The 15,395-nt window shown below is 51.8% G+C and overlaps 1 protein-coding gene across 1 annotated transcript in view; it reads left to right on the forward strand.

The window, feature by feature from the left end:
* Positions 1 to 15,395, forward strand: part of Myom3 (myomesin 3) — a 52,986-nt gene that overhangs the window by 13,266 nt on the left and 24,325 nt on the right. Inside the window, exons 10-19 of the mRNA XM_052175701.1 lie at positions 405 to 546; positions 2,201 to 2,397; positions 3,491 to 3,544; positions 4,134 to 4,261; positions 8,056 to 8,239; positions 11,434 to 11,608; positions 12,426 to 12,547; positions 12,922 to 13,109; positions 13,336 to 13,462; positions 14,731 to 14,909. Of these exons, the coding sequence (XP_052031661.1) occupies positions 405 to 546; positions 2,201 to 2,397; positions 3,491 to 3,544; positions 4,134 to 4,261; positions 8,056 to 8,239; positions 11,434 to 11,608; positions 12,426 to 12,547; positions 12,922 to 13,109; positions 13,336 to 13,462; positions 14,731 to 14,909 (1,496 nt within the window). The remainder of the gene's footprint in view (positions 1 to 404; positions 547 to 2,200; positions 2,398 to 3,490; positions 3,545 to 4,133; positions 4,262 to 8,055; positions 8,240 to 11,433; positions 11,609 to 12,425; positions 12,548 to 12,921; positions 13,110 to 13,335; positions 13,463 to 14,730; positions 14,910 to 15,395) is intronic.

Genomic DNA, 15,395 nt, shown 5'->3' on the forward strand with positions numbered 1-15,395 from the left:
ACAGTGTCGGAAGGCCCTCCTTACTATCGATGTCTGGTGTCTTGACCCTGTCTGTATTCGGCCTCTGGCATGGTCACTCTGTGATCTAGGTGACCCTTGAACATGTTGCTGTAACTTTGAGACTCAGTTTCCCGCCTCCAATATGAAAGTTGCTCTGAAGCTCACAGATTAATTATGTCAACTGTTCAGGTGCTTGATGTAAAACAGGCACCCAATAAATGATAGTATTGCCCCTCCCCAGATGCTGCTGTCTAGTAGGGGACAGGTTAGCCCCCCAGCACTGGCTGTCCAGGTCAGAACTGAGACCCTGGAAGACTCAAGGGAAGAAGAAGTCAGATAGGTTTGGGGTACGGACAAATGGCCTCAAGCTGAGGATGAACCCCTTTTTTTCCTCCTTGGTTCAGATGCTGCAGCTGAGAAGCCAGGAGCCCCAGGCTCCCCACTAAATGTCCGGTGTCTGAATATACACAGAGACTGCCTGACCCTGACGTGGACCCCACCCAGCGACACCCGGGGTAGCGCCATCACTGGCTATTCCATTGAGATGTGAGTTGCATTGTGGTGTGGCAGAGCCCCGTGGGCAGGGTACTAACAGCGTATGGGAGGAGGGTGCACAAGAGGTAGGAAAAGCAAGCTCCACGCTAGGCCTCTCATCTGTAGCGCGTAGTTTTGCCTACACCGTTTGGAGATCTCGGCAAGTTGCAGGTGTGCACCCATCCAGGTGTTATGTTGGATCCGTGGATGAAATACATACTCACATTAGTTTATTTTTAATAAGCTTTTAGCTCAATGGTTGGGCACTTCTAGGCCTTCTGCAGCTAGCATGCCCTTCCCTCCAGTAGGCCTGGCTAAACACCTTCCAAATCTATCTTTAACTTGGCTGCCCCGTTACCTTCTGAAAAGCCCATCAGTCTTGCTGCCCAAGATGTTTTCAAGCTTCCCTTCCAGGGACCGCTTTTCTTTCCTGCCTACATTTTGGAAGATCTCCCCTGCAGCTCTAAATCTGTTCTGTCTTTCTCCCCTAAGTATCTTGATTCTTTTCCTCTCCTACCTGTGGGAACCTGGAAGTCCCACCCCTTTCTATCCACCCAGCCACTGGCCACTGGCATCTTTATTGATAGATTAAAAACCAAATGGGGTTGAGGATCTTCAGCATCAGTAGCACAGATTCCCGATCAAGGCATCAGAACCAGTCCCCTACATTTATCCCTGATTATTCTCAGGACAAGGTAAGGGTCTGTCTGTAAGGGACAGTTTGGGGACAGCACAAAGATACCCAGGTTTTCAAATCTCTTTCACATTGATGCCAAGAATTCTGGGACAAACTGGTAAGTACAGTGAAGCCTGGGCACCTGTGTATTTAGTGACTGGGTCGGATGGCAGAGAGGGAAGCACTAGGAGTGGGGAAGGGTGGGCAGAGACTTAGACCTTGCTACCGCCTTCGTGTGCTGTGGAAGGATGGGTGGAGAAACAGAACTAGATACCGCCTTCACGGATACTGCTATAAACACTGAAGCTAGAGCTAGCGAGAAAACCAGGCCTAAGAGTAGAGGGCCCAGGGAGCGCGGTGTGTGTTCCTGAGCCTGCACTCTGTTTCCTAGCTCTCTCAGTATGCATGCCCTGAAGTTAGAGTCTGCTTCTTCCTCTCAGTCACATGCCCCTAGAAATCAGACTCCGATTCAAAATATATTCACAAAAACCTTGGTCATGTAGCTACGCTCTTCTCTGACTAGAATCATAACTTAAGATAACCCCTGTATTCTAGCCTACATTCTGCCGTGTGGCTGGCTACCTGTGCTCAGGTACCATTGTCTGTCTCCTTGCATCTTCCTGGTGGGCCTTTCCTGGCTCCATCCCAGAATCCTTCCTCCCTAAGCCATAGGCCATTGACTTTTTAATTGACAGGCGATGCATCCATTCCATACACAAGATATCCTCTCTACAATGCCCCATTGTGGAGTGATTGGCAAGAACAGGGGAGAACAAAATGGAAGTAGGGGTGAAGGTCCCATCATGGTGTCGGGGACACAGCAAACTCTTCCAGTCAGTGTGGTGGAAGGAGACGGTGAAGGGCCTCGAGGTCTGAGCTGGAGCAAGGCTTCTAAACGGGAGAAGACGAGTCCCATGGTCACAAGGCAGCTGCAGCCTGTGCACAGGACACAAACTGAGAAGGGCTAAAAGCCAGGGTCTATTTCCACAGGTGCCAGGGTGATTCGGAGGAGTGGGTGCCCTGTCTTACGGCCCCTGGGGGAACCTGCCGGTGCCCAATCCAGGGCCTCAGTGAAGGGCAGAGCTATCGATTCCGAGTGCGCGCCGTCAGCAAGGCTGGCACCAGTCTCCCTTCCAAGGCCTCAGAAGCAGTTGTCATGGTTGACTATGATGCAGTCCAGAAGACGGGTGAGATCCTAAGGGGACATTGTAGGGGACTCAGGCAAGGCACTGAGATGGCCTGATTTCCCCCTTGTAACTGCCGTGGCAAAGCTCCCAACAACGGAAGTGCTTGTTTAGGCTCCTGGTTGAGGGTATCGTCCATCTGGGCAGAAGAGCTGTGAGCCCAGGCGCCCACAGAGAGGCGTGACCACCACTGGCCATCTCAACTTCTTCTTAAGTAGTTGGAGATATCCCCCCCCCAGAATGGTGAGGCACATGCTTAGGAGGGGGGTCTTTCCATTTCGTTTGACTCCCTCACAGACACTCGGAGGTTTGTTGCCATGATAATTATAAATCAAGTCGGCAGTCTAACACTGACCATCGCAGGGACTCCTGGGCCAACCTCCAAAAAGCCCTAGTCTCAGACGGAGAAGACAGTGCCTAGCCATGGAAAGATGAGAACTCACAGTCTTCCTCCTAAATGTCCTTGGTCTGATGGGGGGGGGGCCAGTCCTGTCTTTAGGAAGCCCTCTTCAGAGAGGGAAGAAACAGCTAGTCTGGTGGAAGACAACAGACCCATTCCTAGCAGACACCTGTCCAAACTCTGGATCAGAGCTGCTACTTTTTTTAAAAGATTTATTTATTTATATGAGTACACTGGTAGCTGTCATCGGATACACCAGAAGAGGGCATCAGATCCCATTACAAGTGGTTGTGAGCCACCATGTGGTTGCTGGGAATTGAACTCAGGACCTCTGGAAGAGCAGTCAGTGCTCTTAACCTCTGTGCCATCTCTCCAGCCCCAGACCTGCTACTTGAGGTACCCTCAAAAGCCCTATGTCTGTGGGTGTGGGAGACAGCTCTCCCAGCCCTTGGAGGCCACCCTCCTGGGGTTTGCCCCAACTCCATGAAGTCTCTAAGCACACAGCCCCTGTGTCTGTCTCCATCTGCCCCAAGCAACAGGACCCACTTTGGACTCCAAGAAAGCTAGACCCTAAAGGCCCATACCTAAAGCTGTATGGCCAGGGCTGCCAGGCGGAGCAGGACCAGGCAGGATACAGAACCTGAGGTGACTCGCTGGCTCCTCACCCAATCCCCTATGCTCCGTCCTGTCTCCTAGAGATTCCCTTTGACCTGGGCAGCAAGATCACCATCTACAAGAACGATTTCGAAGGTACGTGGGTGGTGTCACCTTCCCTGGCTCTGCCCCTGGAGCCAGCTCCTGCACGGTTCCGGAACTTGCATTCATTGGCTGGCAGAACAGGGAGCCGGTGGAAGACATCAGACGTCATTCTGATGTCTGATGGGGTTTGCCCTAACTCCATGAGGTCTATAAGCACACAGCCCCTGTGAACATCATTCATGTTCAGGGTGTGGGAGGGTCTAGCCAGAGGAAACCAAGCTCGGGGGAGGGGAAGCTGGGGGGGATGGGGTCCTATAGACTGCCTGGCTGAGCTTTTCTGTGGAATAAATGGTGTATAGGGAAGAACCCTGGGCAAGGCCTCAGGGGATGATGGGAGTGTGGTGATCGCTCTGTGTAGGTTTGCTGGGTACGTTAGGACAAACACACACACACTCACACACACATGTGCACACACATACACGTGCACACACACATGTGCACACACACATGCACACACGCGCACACACACACACTATCCCAAGTTCCTAGCACCGTCTGTGGAATGCAGGGCTGAGATGAGGGGTCTTTGTGGCTCCTTGAGGGCCTACTCATCTCTCCCTTGATTGACTCTTCATTCCAGATGCTGTGACCATTCCCTCAGCCCCAACCAATGTCCACGCCAGTGAGATCAGAGAGGCCTATGCACTGCTGAGCTGGGAGGAGCCACGCCCCCAGGGCCGAGCCCCCCTGACTTACACTCTGGAAAAGGTACAGATGGGAATAAGGAGTGCGCCCAGAAGAGGCAGGCTCTGGGATCTGTGCAGGTGACGCAGAATATGGGGAACCTCAGGAACAGCCTAGGGGTCTTCAGCGATGGAAATTTACGCCTGGAAGGGCCCAAGCAAAGCCTTACTCTGAGGCAGGATGGACGACATGGCCTTTTTATGGTGAAAATTCAGATACTCACAAATAACACGCCCTAGCCTCAGATAGTTATAACAATAATGGAACCCAAAGGTTTCCCGGACGGCTCCCTACCCCCAGGGCAATGGCATAGAGTCACCCTTAGGGGCCAGCACTGGAGGCCATGTTGGGTGGGAAGTGAGGCTTATATTTATCAGTCAGTGGTGCGGGCATGTCTAGCTCTAGGAAGCCATACTCACTAGGGACAGAGACAGAGCAGGAGAGACGAAAGGAGGCAGAAGCTGGCAAGGCCAATCAGAGGACAGTACTGATGGCATTCAGTCACATCTGAGCCTATTTCAATACTAACCTCTGCAGTGACTCTGCATCCTCCATCCTAGATTGGAAAGTCTGCCCCGGGACAGAGAGGGAGAGTGGGGGGGAGTACCACACACAGCCGGGCCGTGTGCGTGGTACAGGGCTGGTAACCGCAGTTCACTCTACTGCCTGGAGTCTGAATTAGTGGACGCCATAAGGATTTAACTGAATCCATAAACTCAAAATGTCTAGGGAAAAGTCACAATCTCTGATTATCCAGAGAGGGCCTCTCTTCACCTAACATGTAAATAGCCCTAGTTCTCCGGCCTAGGAGGACTGGAGATAATTGACCATTTGTTTGTTTTGTTTTGTTTTGTTTTGTTTTGAGACAGGGTTTCTCTGTGTAGCCCTGGCTGTCCTGGAACTCACTCTGTAAGCCAGGCTGGCCTCAAACTCAGAAATCTGCCTGCTTCTGCCTCCCAAGTGCTGGGATTAAAGGCGTGCACCGCTACCACCTCCTGGCTTTTGTTTTGTTTTGTTTTGTTTTGTTTTGTTGGGATAATTGACAATTTGTGGAGCTGGAAAAGCAGTTAAAATACTTGCTGTTGGACCCCAGCATCCATGTAAAAAGCCAGGCATGGCAGTGGGCTCCTGTAACCTGGTGAACACATTTAGAAGGATCTACCCCAGGGCTTGTGGGCCAGTCTAGTCAGTGAGTTCATTCAACGTTCAGCGAGGGGTTGTCTCAAAAAATAAGGTAGAGAACAAATGAGGAAGAGTGTCAACATCTGACTGCACACACACACACACACACACACACACACACACATACACACACACACTTACATGCATGCACACATGCTATCCCCGCCACACTCACACACACACATGCATACATGCTATCTCCATACACACACACACTTACATGAACACATGCTATCCCCATCACACTCACACATACTTACACACATGTGCACATGCTATCCACACATATACACATACTTACATGCATGTGCACATGCTATCCACACACACATTCTTACATATATGCTCACATGTTATCCACACACATATACATACTTACACACATGTGCACATGCTATCCACATACTCATACTTACACACATGCACACATGCTATCCATACACACATACTTACACACATGTGCACATGCTATCCCCGCACACAGACATATGCACAAAGGAGATTTGTCTCCTGGGCTGTTGGAGTAAGATCTGGCCTTGGGGGCAGGCTGCCTGGGCTCAGAGCCTGCCTCTGCTCGTCAGTAACAGTATGACTTTGAGCAACTTGTTTGTGTTCACCCTTCTGTGCCTCAGTTTCTCCTCTGGTACAGTGTACATAATAACAATATACACCTTATAGACCTTATGTGTGTGACACCTGAATGTGCAGAGAACAGAGGCCAGCGCACAGGAGGTGCATGGTAGCGTCCACTGAAGCCTATGGTGATTTTTTGGTGGGTTCTTGACCTTGTGGGCCTTGGGGAGAGCCAGGGAGGCAGAGTCAGAGGCTCCGCAGTATGGCTGTTGACCCTCCGTCTTCCCAGAGGCTTGGGAGCAGTTGCCTCTGGGCCACCAATGCAGCAGAGAGTGAGCTGAGTTAGCTCACACCCAAGTTTACACGCCCTGTCCAAGTCTTGCTTGATGGGTGAGTTCAGACATGTTAGCAAAAATACCTCAACACCTACGCTCCCTGGTGTGGAAATTACCGTCCACCCTGCAAGACTTTCCTAGGAATTCATTGCCTTAATCATCCATTCTACCGTGGGCTGAGAATGATGCTGGCCCTGGAGATACAGGGGAGTGGGGGAGGGGCTGAGAAACAATCTGAGACTATAAAGTAAAAATGAAGCCAAGAGTCCATCAAGGAATAAGACATAAAAGGGGAGGCCTCTGAAGACTTAGGTATGACTGGAGGCCTTCCCAGTTCTTAGCAAGAGCCTATAGGAAGAAAGGGGCCAAGAACATTCCTGGAACAGCCTCCAGCAAAGTTCAAAGGCCCAGAGCTAGGACCTGGGCCTCTGGAGAGCAACAGGAAGACCCAAGACAAATGTGGTGGATAAAGGAAAATGAATTATGGCCAGAGAGGAAGCAAGTCACAGGGATGTGCTTGGTGACAGGTGGGAAGGACACGGCAGCTTGGAGGGGATTCTGAGTGAGCAGAGTGGCCTGTGGCTATAGAAGGTCCCTCTGAGAGGCAGTGAAGAAAAGACCAGAGTGGGGCACGGTGGTGCATGCCTGTAATCTCAGCGCTTAGAAGGGAGAGGCAGGAGGATCAAGAGTTCAAGGCCAGCCTCAGCTGAGTTTTAGGCCAGCCTGGACTATACGAGACCCTGTCTCAAAAAATCAAAAGGGAGCTGGAGATATGGCTCGGTAATCCATCAGACGACCGGAGTTCAGAATCCAGCACCTTGCAAACACCTGTCACTCCAGATGAAAGGGATTGGATTGCCCCCCTTCTGGCCCCTGGATACTCTCACACAAAAAAAAAAAATAAAATAAAATAAAAAAATTTTAATGTAAAAAAAAAATAGCAAAAAGGCAGGAGGGGAGAAGGAAGAGAAGAAAGAAGGAAGGGGAAGGAAGAGGAAGGAAAGAAAAGTTTAAAATTTTAAAATTAAAAGGTCAGGGGTCAATTAGACAAGTTAAGTCATTCAGGCAACTGGAGAAGCTGGCCTAGATCAAGGATGTGGTGGGAAGTGGGGAGTAATGAGTTAGAATCAGGCCCTGAGCTGGGTGGTGGTGGCGCACGCCTGTAATCCCAGCACTTGGGAGGCAGAGGCAGACGGATTTCTGAGTTCGAGGCCAGCCTGGTTTACAGAGTGAATTCCAGGACAGTCAGGGATACACAGAGAAACTATCTCAAAAAAAAAACCAAAAAAACAAAAAACAAAAAACAAAAAAAAAAAAAAAAAAGAAGAAGAAGAAGATGAAGAAGAATCAGGCCTTGTGTGTGTTCTGAAGGTGGAGTCAACCGGCTTTGTGCTAACACATAGATGGAGGTCTCTCATTCTAAGAGTTTGGGCCTAAGGGACTGCAGGTACGCATGCCATTAGCACTGTGTGAGCCACAGGAGAGCCCAGTTAGTACTGGCCATGCCTTAGGTGAGGGACTCAGCAGGCACCACAGTGGGGAGGGTGAGGAAGCAGACAGAGGAGAGATCAGGTGCCGGGGGGGGGGGGGGGGGGGGGGGGGGGGGGGAGGGGGGGAGGGGGCATCCAGGCTACAGACAACTGCTCTAGAAGCCTGCAGGGGTGGGGCCCAGCCCACAGCGAGGCTCCAGCGGCCACCAAGCCGACTCCAGCCTCTCTTGCTATTCAGTCCATCATAGGCAGTGGAACCTGGGAGGCCATCAGTACAGAAACACCCATCAAGTCCCCACGATTCGCCCTCCTGGACTTGGAGAAGGGGAAATCGTATGTCTTCAGAGTGAGAGCCTTGAACCAGTACGGCATGAGCGACCCCTCAGAGCCCAGCGAGCCTGTCGCCCTGACTGGCAAGCCAGGTACCAAATAACGCTGCTCCACGGAAGACAGAGACAGACTCTAGACTGTCAAACCTAGGCTCGGAGCTCAGGCTTCAGGGAGGGGCCTTACCTGCGTCCCTGCCCCTGCAACTGAAAAGCTACATGGCCTCCAGCCTACAGAGTTTTTAGGCATCAGAAATAGTGTTTCTCTGGCAGCAGGCTTGGGGAGGGATGAACGGTTCACAGGTGACAGAGTCCAGTTGGGGTTACCACAGGTGCTGAGTGTGAGCGAGTGACCCTCAGTCCTAAGGTCTCTGCAGAGCCTCTTACATGGGCGGACTTCCTACGCAGGCTCCTGCTCCTTCCACCGTGGTCAGACCACGTGAGAACCGGCTCTCCGCGCAGACCTAGTGTGGTCACTTGCCAAGTTCACCCTTCTGGGGGCCCTAGTGACTGTTTCCCCTTCAACATGCACAACTTTTGACCCCTCCTGAGTCCCCCCTGGGAGCTCCAACCTACCCTCATTTCCCAAGGCCTCTCTTCTTCTAGAGCCTCTGGGTTCCGAGGTTCTCCATTCTTTGAGGAGATCAGATCTGAAGGCTCCCTGGATTAGCTTGCCGTCGTCCCTTGAAAAGCTGTTCTAGAAAAGTCTGGTGGCTGTAGGTCTTGTCTGGAGAGAACATCAGAGCCCTGGATTTGCCCTACTTCAATTACACACACACACACACACCATATATGTTTACACGTAAATTATACACATGTATGTGTCTTACTTAGTCACTGCTCTACTGCTGTGAAGAAATACTGTGACCAAGAAAATGCTCACAAAAAAGCATTTAACTGGCCAGCTTACAGCTTCAGAGGTCAGTCCATTATGACAATGGCGGGGAACACAGCAGCATCCAGGCAGACATGAGGCTGGAAAGAGACTGGGCCTGGCATGGGCTTTTGAAACTTCAAAGCCCACCCCCAATGACACACTTCCTCCAACAAGGCCACACCTCCCGATCCTTGTAATCCTTCTCAAACAGTTCCACTCCCTGGTTACCAAGCATTCGTGTGTGTGTGTGTGTGTGTGTGTGTGTGTGTGTGTGTGTGTGCATGCATGTGTCTGTGTGTGCATGTGTGTGCATGTGTGTGTGTGTGTGTGTGTGTGTGTGTGTGTGTGTGTGTGTGTAAGCTGTAAGCCTATGGGGGAATTTCCCATTCAAAGCACTGCAGTCTGTATCCATGGTGCATATGAATGTATTAGTGGGCAGTTGGTATTTTCCTTTGATCCTGTCTCATCCACATTTCCCTTTGATTACAGGCCTCACCGATGAATGGCTTGTGATTAGACGCCCACAGCAGCTAGACTAGGACAAGACACTGGCACAATTCAGGAAAGGAAAGGAAAGTTGAGAAGGGAGAGAAAAAATAGAAGGCACTTCTTTGTCATATAAAACTAGATTTTACTGTATGAAAGGAGAGAACAAAAAGTAAAGAAGGAAGAGATGAAGGGATAGAGGAAGGGAGGCCGGGAGGAAATGCCCTCTCCTCATGGCTCCTCCTGTGAGGGTCACGAAAGTAAGAACCAGGACCATGAACTTCTACCCAAGCATCCGCCCATCTGAGCACAAACACACACACACCCCACACACGCACACTTACCCACCCCACACACACACACCCACACCCCCACACACACCACACACACACACACCCCACTCACATGCACACTCACCCACCCCACACACGTACACTCACCCACCCCACACACGCACACTTACCCACCCCACACATGCACACTCACCCACCCCACACACGTACACCCACCCACCCCACACACGCACACTTGCCCACCCCACACACGCACACTCACCCACCCCACACACGCACACTTACCCACCCCACACATGCACACTCACCCACCCCACACACGCACACTCATCCACCCCACACACGCACACTCACCCACCCCACACACGCACACTCACCCCACACACACGCATACTCACCCACTCCATACACACACACCCCACACATGCACACTCACCCACCCACCCCACACATGCACACTCACTCACCCCCACACCTCCCACACACACTCACCCACCCCACACATGCACACACATTCACCTACTCCACACACACTCACCCACCCCACACACATGCACACACACTCATGCACACACTCACTCACCCCACACATGCACACACACTCACACACATGCACACACTCACCCACCCCACACACATGCACACACACATGTGCACATACACACTCACCCACCCCATCCATATACATGCACACACACACTCACCCATGGTCTTAGTTAGGGTTTCACTGCTGTGAACAGACACCATGGCCAAGGCAACTCTTATAAGGACACCGTTTAACTGGGGCTGGTTTACAGGTTCAGAGGTTCAGTCCATTATCATCAAGGCAGGAACATGGCAGCATCCCGGCAGGCATGGTGCAGGAGGAGCTAAGAGTTCTACATCTTCATCTGAAGGCGGCTAGTAGAAGAGTGATTTTCAGGCAGCTAGGATGAGGGTCTCAAAGCCCACACCCACAGTGACACACCTACTCCAACAGGGCCACACCTACTAATAGTGCCACTCCCTGGGCCAAGCATATTCATCACACCCACCCACCCCATACATGCACACACATACTCACCCACCCAGTCATATATGCACACAGACATACACACAGAGCCATTCATCCATCTATCATATATGCATGTATCATATATACATACAAACAGACATCTGTCCATCCATTTAGCAAGTCACAGAAGTCCCAACTCAAGCAACTTGGTCCTTGGGAACCATAAAAATCAATACAGAAGTCTCAAGAAAAGAAAACCAAGTTGTTTCGGGAGTTTGTTTCTAAGATTGAAATTAAGGACTGGGGAGAGCTGTCTGAATTGGGAAAGGGTAAATGGGAAGGAGGGAAGGAAGAAGGGAGAGAAAAGGAAGCAGAAGATAGGGAGAGAGAGCAATTGACCGAGAAGATTAATATAGAAGGCCTCAGAGCTTCAGTTAGGAAGTTAGGCGGCTTGTAGGACAGGAGAGTGAGTGTCAGACACACTCACCTTGGGCGGCCCAAAGCCCGTACAGGTCTGGAATATAGCCACTACCTTGGCTGCTGTGGGCATCCTCCCAACCCCCTTGTTCCTCCTCCTCTTCCCCCTCCTCACCTATCGAACCATAACTCCATCTCCTCCCTCTGCCCCTCTGTTTTCCAGCGACTCTCCCTCCTCCAGCCCGGGTTCAAGCCTTCCGAAACACTCAGACCTCTGTCTCCCTGGCCTGGGAGCCCGTGGACGGTGGCTCAGAACTCCTGGGTTATTACATCTACTCCCGAGAGGCAGGAGCATCCGAGTGGCAGACAGTGAACAACAAACCCATCCAGGACACCAAGTGAGTGTGGCTCACCCGCTCCTGGCCAGGACACCCCAGGCTGGGCACTGCGTTAAGCTCTTCCGTGTGTTAGGTTCCCCGGTTCACTGCACTCCTGCGTCTAAGATGGTTGCCCATGCTGCTGTCTTAACAATGGAGAAACTGAGGCAAAGAGAGTCCTCAGGCTTGCTCTGCAAGGGCTTTACCCAGTGAACCATCTCCATAGCCCAACTTTAAACATTTTTTTTAATTATGTTTATTGACCTGGGTGTGTATTGAGGTGAGAGCCTATGGGAATTGGTTCTCTCTTTCTACCATACAGATCCCAGAAACCCAATTTAGGGGGTCAGGCTGAGTTCTCTGTCCAGCACCTTATCTAATTCTTTGAAGCAGACTCTCAATAAAGCTGGAGTTTACTATTTGACTAGGCTGGCTGATGAGTGGACCGTAGGGATCCTGTCTCTGCCCTCGCACATACACCTTGAGCAGAGGTTATACACACACACACACACACACACACACACAACCACACTCCACTTTTGTGTTGGCGCTAGGAACCGCTCATTTCCTCGGGTAAGTGTGGCTCACACTTTCCCAAGAGCGCCATCCCCCAGCCCTCCTCTTTGCACATGGGTGAGAGATTCTAGAAGAGTGGTTATTCTTTACAACCCTAAGGACAGCATCCTCTGTGAGCCGTTCCATGCATCACTATGTACTGGGGCAATACTTTAGCCTAGAACCTTCTGCTCCTATCTCGCTGGCGACTGTTTATCCCACAAGGTGATCCAGATAATGCCAGTTGTTTGAATGCCCTGACGGCTGACCTTTGCTCTCCCAGGTTCACAGTTCCGGGGCTGAGGACTGGGAAGGAGTATGACTTTTGCATCAGGTCGGTCAGCGAGGCTGGGGTTGGTGAGAGCTCTGAAGCAACACAGCCCGTCAGGGTCAAGCAAGCTCTAGGTGAGTCCAGGGCGGCACCAGCTCGCGCTGCTCAGGGAAGCCTGGCCTGGGCAGGAGCCGAGGCTGTGCCATGGAAGGTCTGATCCCAGTCTTCTGTAAAGGGAACCGGAACTCTCTGCTCACCCTTCCCTTCAAGGAGAAAGGGATGGTGGCCTGAAGCCATTGTGTGTATTGATCCTGGGAGTCTGTAGGCAGTGGGAAGGCTCCCAGCCTCAGAGGTGAGACTCCAAGACACCCTTTAAGGAAGCAAGACACTTCTGGCTCAGAGAGGACTCCTAGGTCTGGGTGGGCACCCACAGGGGAGGCTCCGTGGGGCCCCACTGCCCAGTTCAGCCACCCCAGGGAGCCCTCTCCTCAGCCCTTGCCTCCCACAGCCACTCCATCCGCCCCATATGACTTCGCACTCCTCAACTGTGGAAAGAATGAAATGGTCATTGGATGGAAACCCCCCAAGCGGCGCGGAGGCGGCAAGATTCTGGGCTACTTCGTGGACCAGCATGATTCAGAGGAGTCGGACTGGCACCCAGTCAACCGCCAGCCCATCCCAAGCCGCGTGTGCAAGGTGAGGACCATGGGCTCAGCCTCCACCGCTACTGCTACGCGAGGCGCAGAAAAGCATCCTGGAAGCCTCTGGGTTCCCCAGGCTCTGCCACCCAGAGGCCCCTGGAACAGCATATTGGAAGCTCCCGCAGGTCTCCCGCTCTGGCTGTCCCACCGCCACAGTGCCTCCCCCTCCCCCTTCTCCGCCCCAGCCTCAGCTTGCGCGGTCCGACTTTCCACCTCTGCAGGTCACCAACCTTCAGGAAGGTCATTTCTATGAGTTCCGAGCCCGGGCCGTGAACTGGGCAGGTATTGGTGAGCTGTCGGCACCCAGCAGCCTGTTTGAATGCAAAGAGTGGACCATGCCGGAGCCCGGTAAGAGCCTGATACCCGGCTTGTCCCCACGCTCCCTCGTCACACCAACATGAATGCCACCGCCCGTCCAGGACATCTCACCTTGCCCTGTTGGTCCAGACTTCACATTGTGCACAAGTTGACCTTAAAAACCTTGACACAGACTATCTTTTAAAAAAAAAAAATTTATTTATTATATAAAGTTCACTGTAGCTGTCTTCAGATGCACCAGAAGAGGGCGCCAGATCTCTTTACAGTTGGTTGTGAGCCACCATGTGGGTGTTGGAATTTGAACTCAGGACCTACCGAAGACTAGTCGTTGCTCTTATCCGCTGAGCCATCTCTCCAGCCTGAGACAGACTGTCTTAAGCCTGCCTGTCCCTAAGCTCAGCACCGCTATCCGCCACCTTGACAACGTCTAAACTCTTTCTGGCCAGATATTTCATTGACCCCAAGGTCGCACTGTCAGAACCATTAGGTCCTAGATAAACTGGGATAGTTAGTTGGCCACTCTCAACGCTGCTCCTGCGACCTTACTGGCAAATGACCCTCTTACCTCTCCTAGGAAGAAACAGTCTCTGCGTCACAGAGACTGGTTTGTCTCCATCCTCTGTTCCACAGAGGACCTTCCCCAAATGCTGGGAAGAGCTCTGCGGTGGTGCAGCATTTACTAGCATGTGGGATGGCCTGGGTTTTGCAAGCTGGGCTGCAATTGCAAGCAGCTGACGTCAACTGCCCTGGGAATTTGCTGTGTGGGAGCATTCCGTGCATGGCCCCTGTTGCTCTCTACAGCACCATATAATAAGAATCATTGTTGCTTCACTTTCGAATCGGGAATACAGAGGCTCAATAACTCCCCCAGTTCCCATCACCGGAAACGGTAGATCTGGGACATGACCCCGGCAGTCTGGCTCCGGAGGTCATGACCTCAGCCTCCATTCTTGACCTTGAAGTGGCAAAAGTCTGGGAGGGTGCATGCTGTCTCAGATCCAGAGTGGAGAAGGTCAGGGAGGCTTCTGGGAGGAGGTGATGCTGAGCATATCCTAAACTGTTAACCAAACTTCAGGTCCAAGGTCAAATATTGTGAAACAAAGCTGGCCACGTCCCATACACCCAAGGCAGACACTTCCAGACTTAGTGTTAGCTGACAATCTGCCCAGTGTGTACCCTGACTGCTGAGCTGGCCGTGCATCTGTCTGGTTAGAGAGCTGACCAGGTAGATGGATAATTAGTTGGCTGTTGCCTGGCTGAACCAGTCCCCATCTATGCTCATATTTCATCCCCAACAGGTCCCCCATATGATGTGAGGGTGTCTGAGGTACGGGCCACCTCTGTGATGCTGCAGTGGGAGCCCCCACTGTATATAGGAGCCGGGCCAGTCACAGGCTACCGTGTCAGCTTCCAGGAAAAGGGCTCTGAGGAGTGGAAGCCGGTCACTCCAGACGCCACCTCTGACACACACCTCAAGGTGAGTCATTCTGTCCTCCGTGCCACTGCATTTGGCAGAACCATACAACATGCAAACTTAAACAGGTCTCCGCGGGCACCTCTTTACGTAACAGCAGAGGACCGGAAAGAGAGACTTGCCCAGAGTCACATGGTAGTAGGTTTGGCTGGTTGGTGGCAATATCTACTCCACGTTGGACAGATGCTTCCCTAAAAACTCCCTGAGAAACAGCCAGGCATAGCGGCATTTAGACACACCTATCTTTTGACCCCCAAAATCGACTTCTGTGATTGAAGCAAAAGGGCAGTAACAAGGCATGTGTACACTCTTTATAACTGCAGCCGTGGAAGTGACTTAATGTCTGTCCTTGGGGGTTGGGGGTGTGCTGAACTAAGTCATAGTGTGCCCTTCCATGGAGCCCAACAAGACAGCGCAGGAGCTGTGATGATGTGGTCAATGTTTATATATATTGATTGCTATGAAAACATATCATATGTAGGGAGAAAA

This window comes from Apodemus sylvaticus, chromosome 3 (assembly GCF_947179515.1).
Source record: "Apodemus sylvaticus chromosome 3, mApoSyl1.1, whole genome shotgun sequence".
NCBI classification, from domain to species: Eukaryota; Metazoa; Chordata; class Mammalia; order Rodentia; family Muridae; genus Apodemus; species Apodemus sylvaticus.